Here is a 16,837-nt window from a genome sequence, read left to right on the forward strand (position 1 = left end):
ACAACCAAAGAATAATAAATCCCCATGTGCTTACCACACAACTTAAAAAAATGGAAAAATTGAGTTTGAGACTCCCTAATTGATTATATCCTCTCCATTCCATGTTCCAGAGGTAACCATTATCCCAAATTGTGTGAAAATCATTCCTTTTTTCTCTGCAGTTTTATCATATGTATGTATCCCTGAACAATATGTTATTTAGTTCTGCCTGTTTTTGCTTTGTATATAAATGGAATCATAGTTTAGCAGTCTTCAGTGACTTGCTTTTTTCATTCAATGGGATTACATCTCTACTGCTCTTAGAGATGATAGGAAACCAATCATCTTAGGAAACCAATGGGATTACATCCCAATAAACCTACCAAAAATATATGTAACTTATCTACCAAATATCATAGCTTGCTGCTGCTGCTGCTGCTAAGTCGCTTCAGCCGTGTCCGACTCTGTGCAACCCCATAGACGGCAGCCCACCAGGCTCCGCCGTCCCTGGGATTCTCCAGGCAAAACACTGGAGTGGGTTGCCATTTCCTTCTCCAATGCATGAAAGTGAAAAGGGAAACTGAAGTCGCTCAGTTGTGTCCAACTCTTCGTGACCCCATGGACTGTAGCCCACCAGGCTCCTCTGTCCATGGGATTTTCCAGGCAAGAATACTGGAGTGGGTTGCATAGCCTACCTTCAACATGCTCAGAACATTTACATTAGCCTACAGTTGGGCAAAACAATCTAATACAAAGCCTACTTTGTTGTAAAGTGAATATCTGATCTAATTTACTGAATACTGAAAGTGAAAAATAGAATGGTTGTATGGGTACAGAATGGTTATAACTGTATTGGTTGGTTAAATCTTATGATTGTGTGGCTGACAGGGAATGACTGACTGTGGTTGACTGACAGCTCATTATAGCTGCCCAGCAACACAAGAAAGTATCATATCACATCACTAGCCCAAGAAAAAAATCAAAATGCAAAATAAGGTTTCTACTGAATGCATATCGCTTTCGTATCATCATAAAGTCAAAACAATCATAAGTCAAACCATCATAAGTCGAGGACTGTCTGTAATGTTTCTGTGATTAATTTAAGTTGATATACGTAGCTGCCAACTATTCATTATCACTACTATATAGTATTTTACTCTGGGAATAAACCATAATTTTTAATTAATTACACTATAGTTGGAATGGGTTGCTTCCATTTTTCTGTCATCATAGGAAAATACTACCTTAAATATCCTCTAATGTATCTTCTGGTGTGTATGTACAGGAAGTTTTCTACAGGGAATATCTAGGAGTAGAGTTACTGAGTAGCAGGATACCTGTTACTTCAATTTTGTTTGACAAATGCAATGACAACTTGGTTTCCTAAATAGTGGTATCAATTTATATTCCAATCAATAATGTACATAAATTCTCATTATTCTACCTTTTAGGTAACAATTTTATCCAACTTTTAAATTTCTACTATCTGAAGGGTATGGTTTAATTAACATTTCTTAGATTACTAAATGGATGTTGAGGCTGAAACTCCAATACTTTGGCCACCTGATGTGAAGAGCTGACTCACTGGAAAAGACCCTGATGCTGGGAAAGATTGAGGGCAAGAAGAGAAGGGGATGACAGAGGATGAGATAGTTGCATGGCATCATCGACTCTATGGACATGGGTTTGGGTGGACTCCAGGAGTCGGTAATGGACAGGGAGGCCTGACGTGCTACGATTCATGGGGTCACAAAGAGTTGGACACGACTAAGTGACTGAACTGAACTGCCTGAGATTACTAAAGAGGGTAAGCCTTTTTCATATCCTTTAAAGTTAATTGGCTTTCCCATTCTGAGAAATGTCTATTTATGTCTTTTAAAAAAAAAATTTTTTTGGGGGGGGCCATGTTTGGGCATGTGGGATCTTAGCTTCCCAACCAGGAACTGAACTTGTTACCCCTGCATTAGGAGCACAGGCACAGAGTCTTAAACACTGGACTACCATGGAAGTCCCTATTTATGTCTTTTGTTAGTTTTTCTGTTGACTCATTTTATTTTTTACTTACTCTTCATGGGAGTTCTCTAAGTGCTATGCTAGATACCAATCCTTGTTGATTATATATAATGCAAACATTTTCTCACAATTTGTAGCCCTGTATATTTACTGTCTTTATGGAATCCTCTGATGAACAGAAGTTCTTGAATTTTCTATAGTAAAATATGTCAAACTTTTTAGCTTTGTATTTTTCATTACTTACTTATTAAATCCTCTCTATCACTTAGGCCTTGATACTCCCTTATAGTTTCTTCTAAAACTTACAAAATTTTGTTTCTCACATTTTAGTCCTTAATTCATCTGAAATTCTTACTTTTGGTATAATATGAAGTAGGGATCTAATTTCCTTTTTGTTTATACAAATAACCAACTATCTAAGCACATTTATTGGAAAATCTAAGACTCTAATTTTCAAATTAAGTGCACAATAATTAAATGAATGCAAATAATGCCATCTAAAACAAAGTATGTGCAAACTAGAGCTTAATTATGTAACATTTATTTAGCACTGAGGGATTGAAAAGCATTTTACGAAAAAAAAAATCAAGTTTTTAATCTTCCGATATAGCAAATTTGATAGCTCAGTTGGTAAAGAATCTGCCTTCAATGCAGGAGACCCCAGTTCGATTCCTGGGTTGGGAAGATCCCCTGGAGAAGGGATAGGCTACCCACTCCAGTATTCTGGCCTGGAGAATTCCATAGACTATATAGTCCATGGAGAAGGTAACGGCACCCCACTCCAGTACTCACTCTTGCCTGGAAAATCCCATGGACGAAGGAGCCTGGTAGGCTGCAGTTCATGGGGTCGCTAAGAGTCGGACACGACTGAGCAACTTCACTTTCACTTTTAACTTTCATGCATTGGAGAAGGAAATGGCAACCCACTCCAGTGTTCTTGCCTGGAGAATCCCAGGGACGGGGGAGCCTGGTGGGCTGCCGTCTATGGGGTCGCACAGAGTCGGACACGACTGAAGTGACTTAGCAATATAGTCCATGGGGTCACAAAGAGCCAGACACAACTGAGCAACTTTCACTTTACATAGCAAAAGCATCAGTGAAGGAAAAGAAATCTAATGGATAGACCAGGCAATGATGTGATTGATGAGGAAAGCACCAGAATTCCAACACATCCTCAGAGCTAGAAAGTCCTAAATCATAATCTTTGATTCACTAAGCCCATTTACTTACCTATCATAAGCAACTGCTTCTCTGAAAAACTCCCAAGATACACCCCTGGCCCTCTAGCTTGAAAAACCAGATGTCTCAGGTGTCCCATAAGGTCTGGTGGTTGGTTTTCTTTATCTGACTTATATAATTGTATTGATTTATATTAAAGTAACAATTTGTCCCTCTGGAAAATGAAACATAACAAGACCGTGACAACCAATTCTCCAGAGTCCAGTCTGGGTCAGTGAAGAATAGGGCACAGTCCTAACTAATCAAAGGCATGTCAGAGGGTCATGTAAGTGCCATCATCTCTTCCTGGTACAGATATGAGTTTTCTATCTGTAGAAATCTATCAGTAGAAATTCTATCTGTAGGAGATTCTCCTACCAGGTATTCCCCAGGATTCAGATACCCCTAGCAAGTAACTTGCCCTGTTTTTTTTGGTTTTAATGTCATGAACCAGACTTCCCTTGGACTTGATGGCCAAAGGACCACTATGTTTCTTGTCTATCTAAAATAAGATACTTAATGTCAATGTACCTTTCAGAAAATCAAGCCAAATACTTTTTTGAATGGACTTCTGTCTGAATGGATATAGTCAGAAATGTTACAACTTGTAAAAAATCTGGTTTCATTAAAATTTCATATTTAAACTCAATTAACCAATAATTTATTTTCCTAATTTATTTTTTTGTTTTTTTGCTGCACTAAGAGGCACAGAGGATCTTAGTTGCCCAACCAGGGATCAAACCCATGTCCCCTGTGGTGGAAGCATGTAATCTTAACCACTAGACTGCCAAGGAAGTCCTCAATAATTTATATTCTATATTTTGCTAAGCTATAATGGTTGCAAACAAAGAGAAAAAAAAGATATTTGTGACGCTAGTGGCAAAAAGTTCAGAAGTCTCAGTTATCTCTTTTCAGAGATATCAGCCTACCGTGGACTAAAACTTCAAACTGATGTTGGCCAAAAAATTGTTTTGACTCAGCTGTTGCAAATTTAACTAGGAAATAACCCTGGAGTTTTTTGGTTATAATTCCTGTTCTCAGATATAAAAACAACTAAGTTAATAATGATCACAACCAAGCATCCTTGTGACAAACCAAGGATTCAGACTTCATGCGACTGAAAAATGACCCTAGAAGCTTCATCATCCAACCACAAATAATGCATTGTATATCTGGACCAAGAAAACAGAGAGCATACATGTTGGAAAACTGATGGAGAATGGGCCTTTTATACATCCTAGTTCTTTCTCTTTAGCAACTTACCTAAAATCTCTGAGTCAGAACTCTCTCACATTACACCATTTTATTTGTCTCTAAATGAATCCTCAGTTTCACTTTATTCAGAAATGAAAAAATTGGAGTCAGACTAAAATAGAACCAATATAAAGAATCTATTACATGTGATAATGGGAAATATTAGGGAATGGGAAAATGGGAAAATTTTAGTACTGGTTTTTCTTCATAGAAACAGTTTGTTGCTAAATTTAGCTTTTATAGACAATAGTTAATTCCATGAAAAACAGCTGGTTGTTTGTTTTTTCAAAATGAAAATTTAGTATTAGTTTTTCAGATAAATACTCAAAGTCTGAGCACATGTAAATAGTACCCTATCACATTAAATAGAGTTGTATGGGCAAAAGGTTCAGAGAAACAGAATACCAAGTAGTATTTCTCTGAAGCAAGCAAAATTAATCATACTTATCCTTTGCACTAAACCAGAGGCAGATAATGTAGCAACAAATTCTTTAGCATTAATCTGAACAATCAAACCAACTCAATATCGATCATTTGGCAACCTAATGACAGTGAGAAGAAACAAGTTTGAAGTATTTACCTTGAGAGCACAAAAGATGCAGGAATCTCCCATGCATTTGTGAGTTGTAAGCTGCCTAAAGCTACGTCGGAAGATGTCCAAGTGCCATAAAACCTGAGGAAAAGGGAGGATACTTCATTACACCACAAAAATTCCCCATTTAAATCAAGAAGTCAAGCAAATATAGGTAACGATCACAGAAGACATCATTACTCTCAAGAGAAAAGTTCATTCTAATCTATCAAAAAAAGTCCAAATAAAGTGAAGTATCCAATCAGAGGCACAGATGACCATATTATAGAAAAAACACTAATTCAAACATAAAGTAGATCACACAGAGAAAATGTGGTATGACATACATCAAATGCGATCCTAAAGAGGTATTTTATGGGTTAAAAACTGCAGAATAAGGATTTATTTTAATGGCCCACACAAGAAAAGCAAAAATATTTAAAAACTTATTTAGAAGCTTGAATTGCAGTGTGGAATTTTGTCTTTGTTAGATTTCTCCATTTTGGACCTTTCTGAGAGAGGTGTGACCTCCTTAAGTCAACAGAATTTAAAAAATAACGGTAAAATCAACAGTGATAAATCTGTTCACAGAATGTAACTTTGACAGAAAGTGATGAGAATAGCACTTTACTTTTATGGTATTTCTCTCAAAAACCCATAACCCCAGTTTAATCATGAGAATCACATCAAATTCCAATAATGGGACATCCTACTAAATACTTGACTAGTACTATTCAAAACTGTCCTGATTATCAAAACAAGGAAACTGAGAAACTATCACAGCCAAGAGGAGCCTGACAAGTAAATGCAGCATCTTGGATCGGATTCTGGGATACAAAAAGGCGCTATGTAAAAAACTCAGGAAATCTGAATAAACTTTAAACTTTAGTTAAGAAAGAAACAGTGTAATATATAGCATAAATGCCTTAGGAAGCTTCTCTTATCTGGAAAACATTTTAAAAGCATCATATCTGAAAAGGCACTACACTTTAGGCGTACCAGATAATAGACACTTCTGGGGTATCTTCACATTGATACTTAGGTATCTATAGGTATATATTTCCAAAGTTTGTTGAAATATGCTACACTCCCAAATAAGTAACACCTTTTTATAATAAATGTAATGGGTTCAATACACCTGTGGTGAACATAGCTTTCATACCATAAAAGTTAGAATATTAGCTCATAGAAACAATTAATTTTAACTTGTAACAAGATTATAATAGGCACTCCAAAACTATCAATGTCTTCAAGTATAAAAATAGAAATATGTATATGTAGATAAATTATATGTTCTATAATTGAGTAGTGGCAATGAATGAACTAAGACTGGTAAATGTTAATCACTGTTGAGCCTGGTTGTTGTGTGCATGAACATTCATAATACAAAATAAGTAAGTAAATAAGCTTGACAAGATTCTTGAACTACAAGTGAGAAAACTGAAATACTATTACCTGTACAAAGTCACAAGGCTAGTCTAAAGAAAGGCTAAAACTCGGACCTGGGTCTCCTAATTCTTAAGTCCAGTGCTTTTTATACCAAATACATTGTCATGTCTTTTTTTCTCTCATAACAACTTATTTTCTCATATATCTGAGGTGTAAAGCTAATTAATACTTTACCCAAGCATATTTATCTTAAGATTTACTTTTACTCTGAAGAGGAGAGAAAGGGGAAAGTTATCACTTGAAAGTTAGACTAAGAGGGATGAACCTATCACACTATGGCCCTGATTGGCCAGGGCAGACAGACAGACAGTAAGCACCGGGGTTTTGAGAAGGCTAACGTAGCCTGGAAAATCCCATGGATGGAGGAGCCTGGTAGGCTGCAGTCCATGGGGTCACTAAGAGTCGGACATGACTGAGCAACTTAACTTTGACTTTTCACTTTCATGCAATGGAGAAGGAAATGGCAACCCACTCCAGTGTTCTTGCCTGGAGAATCCCACGGACAGAGGAGCCGGTGGGCTGCCGTCTGTGGGGTCGCACAGAGTCGGATACAACTGAAGCGACTTAGCAGCAGCAGCAGCAATGTGGCAAGCAAAACCAAAAGGGAAAATTTAGAGTAGCTAATCAACTTAGGGGAATTTATTTTCTACCAGCTCTGTGTAAGCATATCTAATCAGATACTACAGGAGAGCTCAGAGGAAGGAGACAAAGAAGTGGACAAAGACTGGACCCCAATCAGTGAGTATGCTGAGAGCCTGAATATTATGAGACGAGAATAACATACCTGAAAATCTTTGAACTTATGGAAAGAATTTTGCTTTCTAGACTGGAGGAAAGCAACTAGGGTGATGAGACACCTTAGTCTCAAATGGAAAAAAAAAAAAAAAACAGTAGAGACTGTTCAGGAAAAAAGTCAAGCAAGTAGTACGATCTAGTCCATGTACCTCCCTTTAGTTAGTTATTATTTCTATTACCATTATTAATCTCTTTTACAAATCAGGTAATTGAGACTCAAACAGATAAAGTGACTTGCCTATGATCACAGAGATGAACTTAAAAAATGATCTTAAGCTGCTGATCTCAAACAGAGACTATCAAGTATTAGATTTTAAAAAGTAAACAGAAATACAGCATCAGCAACTGAAAGTTGAAGTTCACCAAAAAGAAATTATCCTTACCTGCAAGGCACTGTTGAGGAAGCAGCTGTTTTGTCCTGGCTCATTGCTGAGGCCTTTGCTGGGAGCTATGGAGGTTGAGCTTCGAGGAGCAAACATCCCCTGGACACTACCACGGCCCCCTGAAAAATAATTTCTCTTCCAAGACATTACTGTTCACATTTAGCCTGAAAACAAGAGAATATTTTGTATCTTTGGGGGAGTCCTTAGTCTTTGTGGAAGTCCTTAATACAAAGAGAATCCAGAATTTAACAAATTTATGTTGAAGGACTTTGAATTTACAACCTTTCAAACATCATATAGGTAGCTCAAGAAACTCAGGCATCCTTAGATCCACAAGCCAGAGCTGTCCTCAACTTGTTCCAAACAATGCCTAAAATTTAACATGGCACAGGACAAATTCAAACCGAGAAGTCCTTAAGTATCGCTTCCTTCTATTTTTCTTGAACCGACTCCATAAAATTCTGGTGAAGTGGCTGTAATCCTCAACTCCAACAGAATCCAGGATCAGGGTAGAGTGTGTTCTTTAGGCTTGTTTATAATGCTTCCTGTGGATTGAAGATTTTCCCAACTGGAAGGAGAGGCAGACAGACAACCAAGAATCCAGCACAACTCTCCTTGCCTTCCACTGCCCTGTCCCATTGTCCCATCATCCTCTGAAGTAAAAACCCAGGTTCTAAGCAATTGACATCGATTTCAGAAAGCTAAGAAGTTTGTTTGAAATACATGGAGTTTCTGCTGTTGTTGCTCTGCTGCTGTTCTTTAATATGTCCCAAACATCTTCTATTATTCCATCCACAACTTCAGAAAATCTCTTCTCTTTTCCTCTGTGACCAGACTAGCCAGCTGTGCCAGAGAGCTTTAACAGAAAGAAAAAAAAAAATCAAAAGCTTGCGTCACTTAATGACTCTACTAGCTTTGTGCTGTTCTGCCAAGATCAACGTTGCCTCACCTCGCACTATAAACTTGAAACCTTGGCAAACAATACATAGCCCTCCCCCAACCAAAAAAATAAGCCCAACAACAACAAAAAGGAGAACCACTCAACAGGCAGGGGGAAAAGGTGTGAGCAGCCTTACTTTCATAGGAGACTTCTCTCAAATTTTCTAGAAGAAAGTTGATCTGGACAAATATAAAACTCCAATGCGAACTTTCCACAACCAGGCTAAGAAAAAAATTACCAAGTAAACACATACCAAACTGGGAAATTGAAACAGTTTCTTTTGGATGTTTTGAGTACAGAAAATTTTAAAGGTGTTTTACATGCCCATGGCTACAAAAGCCTATTTAAAGGTGGGAGGGGCATGTTATCACTTTACTGAGTAAAGATGTCCCATCCCAGAGAAACCCTCATGGTGAGTAAACCATATGTCCTTAATATTCAGTCCAAAAAACCAAAATCTTCTTCTGCCCTGTTTGTTTGTATGTTACATTTTTTTTCCCAGAGGATCAGAGAGATAATTTGGGTTACAAATCACTTAATCCTCAGATTATATCCAAGGCAGTCACCATCAGAGGCCATCCATTGACCAACAGTAATCTTCAACTAATTAAAATGCCAAAGAAGCAAGAGGCAAAAATTTCCTTGGAAGAAAATGCTTCTAATATTCACCTTTAAGTTCTCCTATAAGGCCGCCAGGTCCACATAAAGAAAAAATTTAGAATGTTAAATATTAAATTTGGCTTCTAACAGTTGCCCAAGCTTCTGCTTTCCTTCTCACCATCATATGGATGACCTAAAAAACCAAAAATGCTGTAACAGTTTCATCCTTCTCAGATCACCTAGCACTATCTATAGTGTGTTCAGTGGAAAAGCTGAGGCACAGGAACATTAAATGGTTGCATAAGAATGTTCTTTCCCTTCTCTAAATTCCCAGACTATTTATAATCCACAGGTCACAATTAAAGTATTTGATTATACATTATAGTGTCATATTATTCTCTATTTGTTTTTATTGCTCTTTATTTGTTTTATATGGTGTCAGTCATATATTCTGACCATGACTGTATGAAATGGAATACTAGCTAGTGTCAGACGTGTGCTAAACAATACCTACATTCTTTACTCAATCTTCATAACAGCCCAATCAGTAGGTATTAATAGTTCCATTTTACAGAAGCGTAAAGGGAAGCTTAAAGACATTAACTTGCTCAAATCAAAGTTGGTAAGTGGGAGACATAGTTTTGTTTGACTACTTACTGTGACTTACTTATGCATTTTATTATATTATTCCAAAAGCTCCTAACACAGTGCTAGTCATAAGGAAGCGCTCAATAAATACTGCCTGATGATTAGCACACAGCACCAGGAAACATCCCACGTCTCCCACACAGACTACAAGACCCTCAACTCTCTACACACACCCTCATACACACCCCACCGGAGGCCACTAAGCAATTACCAACAAGCCATGCAGCATTCCTTCAGCTTAACTGCTGCAAAGGAATGACAAGGACCAAGCCTCCACTCTGCTCAAAGCCAAAAACTTGGCAGCAGGATCCACGTGAGGAGCTCACTGAAACTCCGCCTGCCCTATGATACACACCCGTGAGTTCAGGGAGCAAAGGGAAAAAAGGCAGTAGCAGAAAAAGATTCTCAGGCTCTGGATGGCCTGTGTAGGGGAAGGCAAAAAGCTCTCACGCTTGAATTAGGTGTGTCAGAAACCAGAGGTGAGAGCCAAAAAGAACAAAGCCAAGAGGGGCAGTAACAAACGGTCCAAAGAAACACTGAAGACAAAATATTTCAATTAAATTGCAGGTCTTGCACCAAACAATATAATCCATCTGTGAAACATACATGAGAAAGTAAATAAAGAATTCTACCCACAAAGCCCTAACTTTTGGGGGAGTGGGGGAGGCACCGTATGGCATGTGGAATCTCAGTTCCTGGACCAGGGATGGAACCTGTGCTCGCCCACGCAGTCTTAACCACCAGACCACCAGGAAGTCTTGGATTTATCTAACAACCTTCTTCTTTTTTTTCTTTTTTTAGCAGTTTATGTATTTTTATTATTTTTGTTTGCACTGGGTCTTCGTTGCTGTGCACGGGCTTTTCTCTAGTTGTGGCGAGCAGGGTCTACGCTCTAGTTGCAGCGCTGGAACTTCTCACTGCAGTGGCTCCTCTTATTGTAGAGCACAGGCTTTAGGCACACGGGCTTCAGTAGCTACAGCATGTGGGCTCAGTAGTTGAAGCACACAGGCTTAGTTGCTCTGCGGCATGTGGAATCTTCCCGGACTAGGGATTGAACCCATGTGCCCTGGAGAAGGAAATGGCAACCCACTCCAGTGTTCTTGCCTGGAGAATCCCAGGGACGGGGGGGAGCCTGGTGGGCTGCCGTCTATGGGGTCACACAGAGGGGGGACACGACTGAAGTGATTTAGCAGCAGTAGCAGCCCTGGATTGACAGGCAGATTCCTATCCACTGTCTACCAGGGAAGTCCCTAACAACCAATTTTTAAAAGAAAAAGAACTTCCTAGGCAATATTGAAGTATTTTAGGGGTAAAAGAGCATAATGTCTGCAACTTACTCTGAAATGGTTCAGAAAAAAAGACTTGTGGGTATGTGTGCATACTTACATATACATGGAGAAAGAAGGAGAGAGAAAATAATAAACTGAAAACAGCAAAATGTTACCAATAAATAAATCTGGCTGAAGGGTATATGGAAATTCTTTATTCCATTTCGTAGAACTTGTTTATAAGTTTTTAATTATTTTCTTAAGTTGAAAAGGAACTGATATCTTCAAATAATAAAACAATTTAAAATTACATAAGAAAATATAAAAAATGTACAGCTATGTGGCCAAATTAAAAGGAAATAAGTGTTAAGTCACTTAGTCGTACCCGACTGTCTGTGACCCCATGGACTATAGCCCACCAGACTCCTCATCCATGGAATTCTCCAGGCAAGAATACTGGAGTGGGTTGCTATTTCCTTCTCCAAAAAGGAAATAAGGCTGGAATACTATTTCTATGAAAAGGAGAGTTTGAAATAGAATATAAGGTCAGGTTGTCGTAAGGAGTAAATGATGTACAGTAATCATGATATTGGGGCTCCCCAGGTGGTGCAGTGATGAAGAATCCGCTTGCCAATGCAGGAGACATAAGAGACAAGGGTTCCATCCCTGGGTCAGGAAGATCTCCTGGAGTTGGAAATGGCAACCCATTCCAGTATTCTTGCCTGGAAAATTCCATGGACAGAGGAGTCTGGTGAGTTGGAGTCCATGGGGGTCCAAAGAGTTGGACATGACTTGGTGATTGAGCACACACACACAACAATTATGATATTATTAAGAGGACTAGGACAAGACTTGCAGTTGGAAAATATGGGCTCAATTTCCAGATTTTTATTACTTTCTGTAATCCCAAACAACGTAGCTGTCCTGAACTTTGTTTTCTAGGTCTATAAAACAGCTTTACAATATCTATTTCACACAATGACTGAGATTTAACATGATAGGTATGTGCAAGCAAGTTTTCAAAACAAAGAATAAATTGTGAGTGAACTGCTGTGCCTAAAAATAGAGAAGTAAATTTCTGTTTGGGCACCTCAGGATACGAGAAAGTTGCAAGCCAACAGGAATAAGTCTTCTACTTGTACAAAAAGAACTGTAATAGGGCTCACACAGAGCAAGGTACATATCAGTATTATTGAGCCATGTGCTTGAAGAAACATTTAAATTTTACAATTATTTTAAAAATACAAAGATTAACATGAAAAGGTAAACAACTCAGTTCAGTTCAGTTCAGTTGCTCAGTCGTGTCCGACTCTTTGTGACCCCATGAATCGCAGCACGCCAGGCCTCCCTGTCCATCACCAACTCCCAGAGTTCACTCAGACTCACGTCCATCGAGTCAGTGATGCCATCCAGCCATCTCATCCTCTGTCGTCCCCTTCTCCTCCTGCCCCCAATCCAAAAGTCCATTCTGAAGGAGATCAGCCCTGGGATTTCTTTGGAAGGAATGATGCTAAAGCTGAAACTCCATTACTTTGGCCACCTCATGTGAAGAGTTGACTCATTGGAAAAAAAAACAACTCAGTCTGTTAACAAGAAATAGGGTAACATTTTAGAAGGTCTAAAGAATGACAAGAAAACCATGAAAAGTATCTCAGTTTCTAATGAAGGAACAGTAGCCCCATTACTAGCGATTAAAGCCAAAAGTAACCCAAACAATAGGAAGTCAAACTGGACTTTGTGACTGAAGTCACATTTGACTCAAATGTGAGTCAAAATTTGCTCACATTTCTGGTTTCTGTTCATCTGTGGAGCAGTTTACTTATAATTTACTGAAGAATCTATATTTGCCATATAGTCAAAGTTGTGGTTTTTCCAGTAGTCATGTATGGATTTAAGAGTTGGACCATAAAGAAGGCTGAGAACCAAAGGATTGATGCTTTTGAACTGTGGTGTTGGAGAAGACTCCTGAGAGTCCCCTGGACTGCAAAGAGATCAAACCAGTCAATCCTAAAGGAAATCAGTCCTGAATAATCATTGGAAGGACTGATGCTGAAACTGAAGCTCCAATACTTGGGCCACTTGATACAAAAAGCTGACTCGTTGGAAAACATCCTGATTCTGGGAAAGACTGAAGGCAGGAGGAGAAAGGGATGACAGACGATGAGATGGTTGGATGGCATCACCGACTCGATGGACATGAGTCTGAGCAAACTCCGGGAGTTGGTGATGGACAGGGAAGCCTGGCATGCTGCCATCCATGGGGTCACGGAGTCAGACACGACTGAGTGACTGAACTGAACTGAACTATATTTGCACTGATAAATCAACAGACAGTTATCTCAATTCCTTGGTACACTCCACACATCAATAATTACAAACTGGGAATTGGGGGTGGGGGTGGGAGGGAGGTTCAATAGGGAGGGGATATTTATATATTTATATATATACACACACATATGGGCTTCCCTGTTGGCTCAGAGGTTAAAGTGTCTGCCGGCAATACGGGAGACCCAGGTTAGATCCCTGGGTCAGGAAGATCCCCTGGAGAAGGAAATGGCAACCCATTCCAGGATTCTTGCCTGGAGAATCCCATGGACAGAGAAGCCTGGTGGGCTACAATCCATGGGGTCACAAAGAGTCAGACACGACTGAGTAACTTTACTTACTTACACATATATGGCTGATTCACTTTGTTGTATAGCAGAAACTAACACAACATTGTAAAGGCATTATACTCCAATTTTTTAAAAAATTACAAACCACATTCACAATATCTTATTGCTTAATATGAGGATATCAATATAGTAACCCCTATACAAATTAGTTATTATTATCATTCACACGTTCCCTTCTCATGAACTCTTTCCCCTTTAAAGATAACCATATACAGGTATCCCATATTCTTTTTTTTAAAAAAAAAGTAACAGCAAACACCACCTTGAACTTATTTACTCCTATGCCTACTGTCTTAAATTTTTTTCAACCTTTCACTGCTAAACATCTCTGTAAAATAATTTACCACTGCTACTTTTCCTTGCTCACCATTAATCTCGTCAGAACATGGTACTGTTCCTTCACTCTACCACCACAATATTATTCCATGGTACATTTGTTTTCAAAAGCAATCTAATTTCAAAACCTACTGGCTCTTCCATATGCTTCAGTCTTCTTAACTTTTCTGCAGCACCTAACACTGGCTGCCTGATCTTACACAATCCTGAATTCATAGGGTGAATTAAAAAGAAAATGAGAGAATACCAAAAATGAAAGAATGACAAATGAATACTGATTCTCCTATCCTCCAACAATCCATTTTCTCTCTCCTTTGCTGCTTTCTTAAAAGCGAACATTCCCTAAAGTTAAAATCAGGTGTGCCTGCTCTTGTCTAGAGTGCTCCCCATGGTGTTCTCATCCCCTTTTCCATCAGAACTTAAACCATCACTTCTGGCTGATAAATGATAAATCTCATGAACTCTGAAACAAAATTACTAACTATGTGCATATTGTCTCACTTTCAAAACAAGTTTAACATGTCGACGAAATCTGAAGTCACATCCTTCTCCAACAAAAGAGTCCTTCCTCTTATTCTCCCCTCACCTATTTTGTCAACTAATGGCATCTCCAATTACTCAGGTTCTAAATCTTAGCTGTTTATCAGTCTCTGACACCTTTCTATCCCTCTCCCCCTTCCGCATCCACAGTGTAAGGTCTGTCAATTACCCCTTCAAAATCTCTTACATCGATCCTTCTTTCTCACTTCCACTGTCATCACCTAGTTGGTACCACAATTACCCCTCCTGTTGGCTCAGATGGTTAAGAATCTGCCCTGCAATGCAGGAGACCCAGGTTCGGTTCCTGGGTCAGGACAATTTCCTGGAGAAGGAAATGGCAACCCACTCTAGTACTCTTGCCTGGAGAATCCCATGGACAGAAGAGTCTAGTGGGCTACAGTAAAACGGGGTCACAAAGAGTCAGACACAACTGAGTGACTAACACTAGACTATTACAATACATAAGTCTTTCTGGCCTCCTGTCTCTTGCTAGCCAATTCATTCATAAAATTAGTTTTTTGAACTAATATTTCTCTTTAACATACTTCATTACTTACTTGTGATTTCACACACACAAAAAGTGGAGAGCTTGAATTGTTCCTTAGCAGTAGAACAATGTCAGCTATTCAGCTAAAAAAGGTTTTTGATAGGACCAGTCCCACCTTTTTAGGTCCCCCAAAAAAGTAATGATGTCTACTCTTAACTGCCCCTGTTCAACATCATACTGGAAGTCCTAGTATGTACAACAAGGCAAGAAAAAGAAATTTTAAAAACATATAGATTATAATGAAATAAAATAACCATCTTTATAGATACTATGTTCTATACTTGAAAATCCTAAGAAATCTACCCAAAAACCTCTAAGAACTAATAAGTGAAGTCAGGTCACAGAATACAAAGTCAATATTTTTTAAGGAATCACTTGTGTTTCTGTATAATAACAATGAACACTGGAAACTGAAATTCCTTTAAAGTACTACTTACAATACTATCTTTACCACTGAGCCACCATAAATACAAAATACTTAGGTAAAAACATAAATATATGTAAGCTCTATATCCCCCAAACTACAAAACCTAAGTAAGTGGATAGGCATGTGACATTTGTAAACTGGACATTTCAGTTTTAAGATGCCAATTCATTCCAAACTAATGCAGAGATTTAATGCAATTTCAAATCAAAACTCCAACAAGATTTCTTTTTGTAGAAATTAACCAGCTGATTCTAAAAGTTACATGGAGGCAAGGGAAGTATAATAGCCAAAAGAATTTTAAAACAGAAGAAACAAGGTGGAACATTCACTGGTCAGTACTATATGGTACTGGTGAAAAGACAGACACACAGAGCGCTGGAACAAAACAGAGAGCCCAGAAACAGGCTGACACGAATAATGTCACCGATTTTCAGTACAAGTGCAAAGGTAACTCAAAGGAGAAAGGATAGTCATTTCAACAAATGAAGTTGGAACAACTGGACAAACCTATTAAAAAAAAAAACTGAACCTTGACCCATAACTTACATTTTATACAAAAATAACTCAAAATGGATTACAGTCCTAAATGAAAACCTAAAACTATAAAAATTCTAGAAGACAAAAATGTTGTGACCTTGGGCTAAGTAAAGACTCCTTACATACAAAACAAAAGCACAATACATAAAAGAAAAAAGAAACATAGAACTGGACTTCATCATAATTAAGAAGTTCTATTATTTGAAAGGCACTATTAAGAGAATGAAAAGGCCCAAAGATTAAAAAATATTTTCAAATAACATAGTGAATAAATGATTTGTATCCAAAATATGCATCGAACACTAAACTTAATGAGCAAAATTATCCAATTTTCTTAAATAGCAGATAAACATATAAAAAGATATTTACCATTATTATTAGTCTTTAGGGGGATGGAATTAAAATCACACTACATAGCTAAAAACAAAAACTATAAAAAGAAGTTATTTAAAATCTGACAACAACAAATACTAGAGAATAAGAATGAGAGCAACTGAAAGTCTCCCAAACCGCTGACAAAAATGCAAAATGACTCTGTTGGCAATTACATACAATGTTAAATGTACTTTTACCATCTGAACTAGCAACCTCATTTCTAGGTATTTTACCCCAAAAGAAATAAAAGCTTATGCTATGTAAAAACCTTTACACAAATGT

At 38.1% G+C, this 16,837-nt stretch overlaps 1 protein-coding gene across 12 annotated transcripts in view; it reads right to left on the minus strand.

Annotated features, from left to right (window-relative positions):
• Positions 1-16,837, minus strand: part of USP54 (ubiquitin specific peptidase 54) — a 130,906-nt gene that overhangs the window by 54,218 nt on the left and 59,851 nt on the right. For all 12 annotated transcript variants that reach the window (XM_027530448.1, XM_027530457.1, XM_027530458.1 and 9 more), the window contains 2 exons: positions 7,663-8,518; positions 5,045-5,137 (listed from right to left, as the gene is read on the minus strand). In XM_027530448.1, coding sequence (XP_027386249.1) covers positions 5,045-5,137; positions 7,663-7,809 — 240 coding nt within the window. In that variant the 5' untranslated portion in view covers positions 7,810-8,518. The remainder of the gene's footprint in view (positions 1-5,044; positions 5,138-7,662; positions 8,519-16,837) is intronic.

This window comes from Bos indicus x Bos taurus, chromosome 28 (genome assembly GCF_003369695.1).
Source record: "Bos indicus x Bos taurus breed Angus x Brahman F1 hybrid chromosome 28, Bos_hybrid_MaternalHap_v2.0, whole genome shotgun sequence".
Taxonomy (NCBI): Eukaryota; Metazoa; Chordata; class Mammalia; order Artiodactyla; family Bovidae; genus Bos; species Bos indicus x Bos taurus.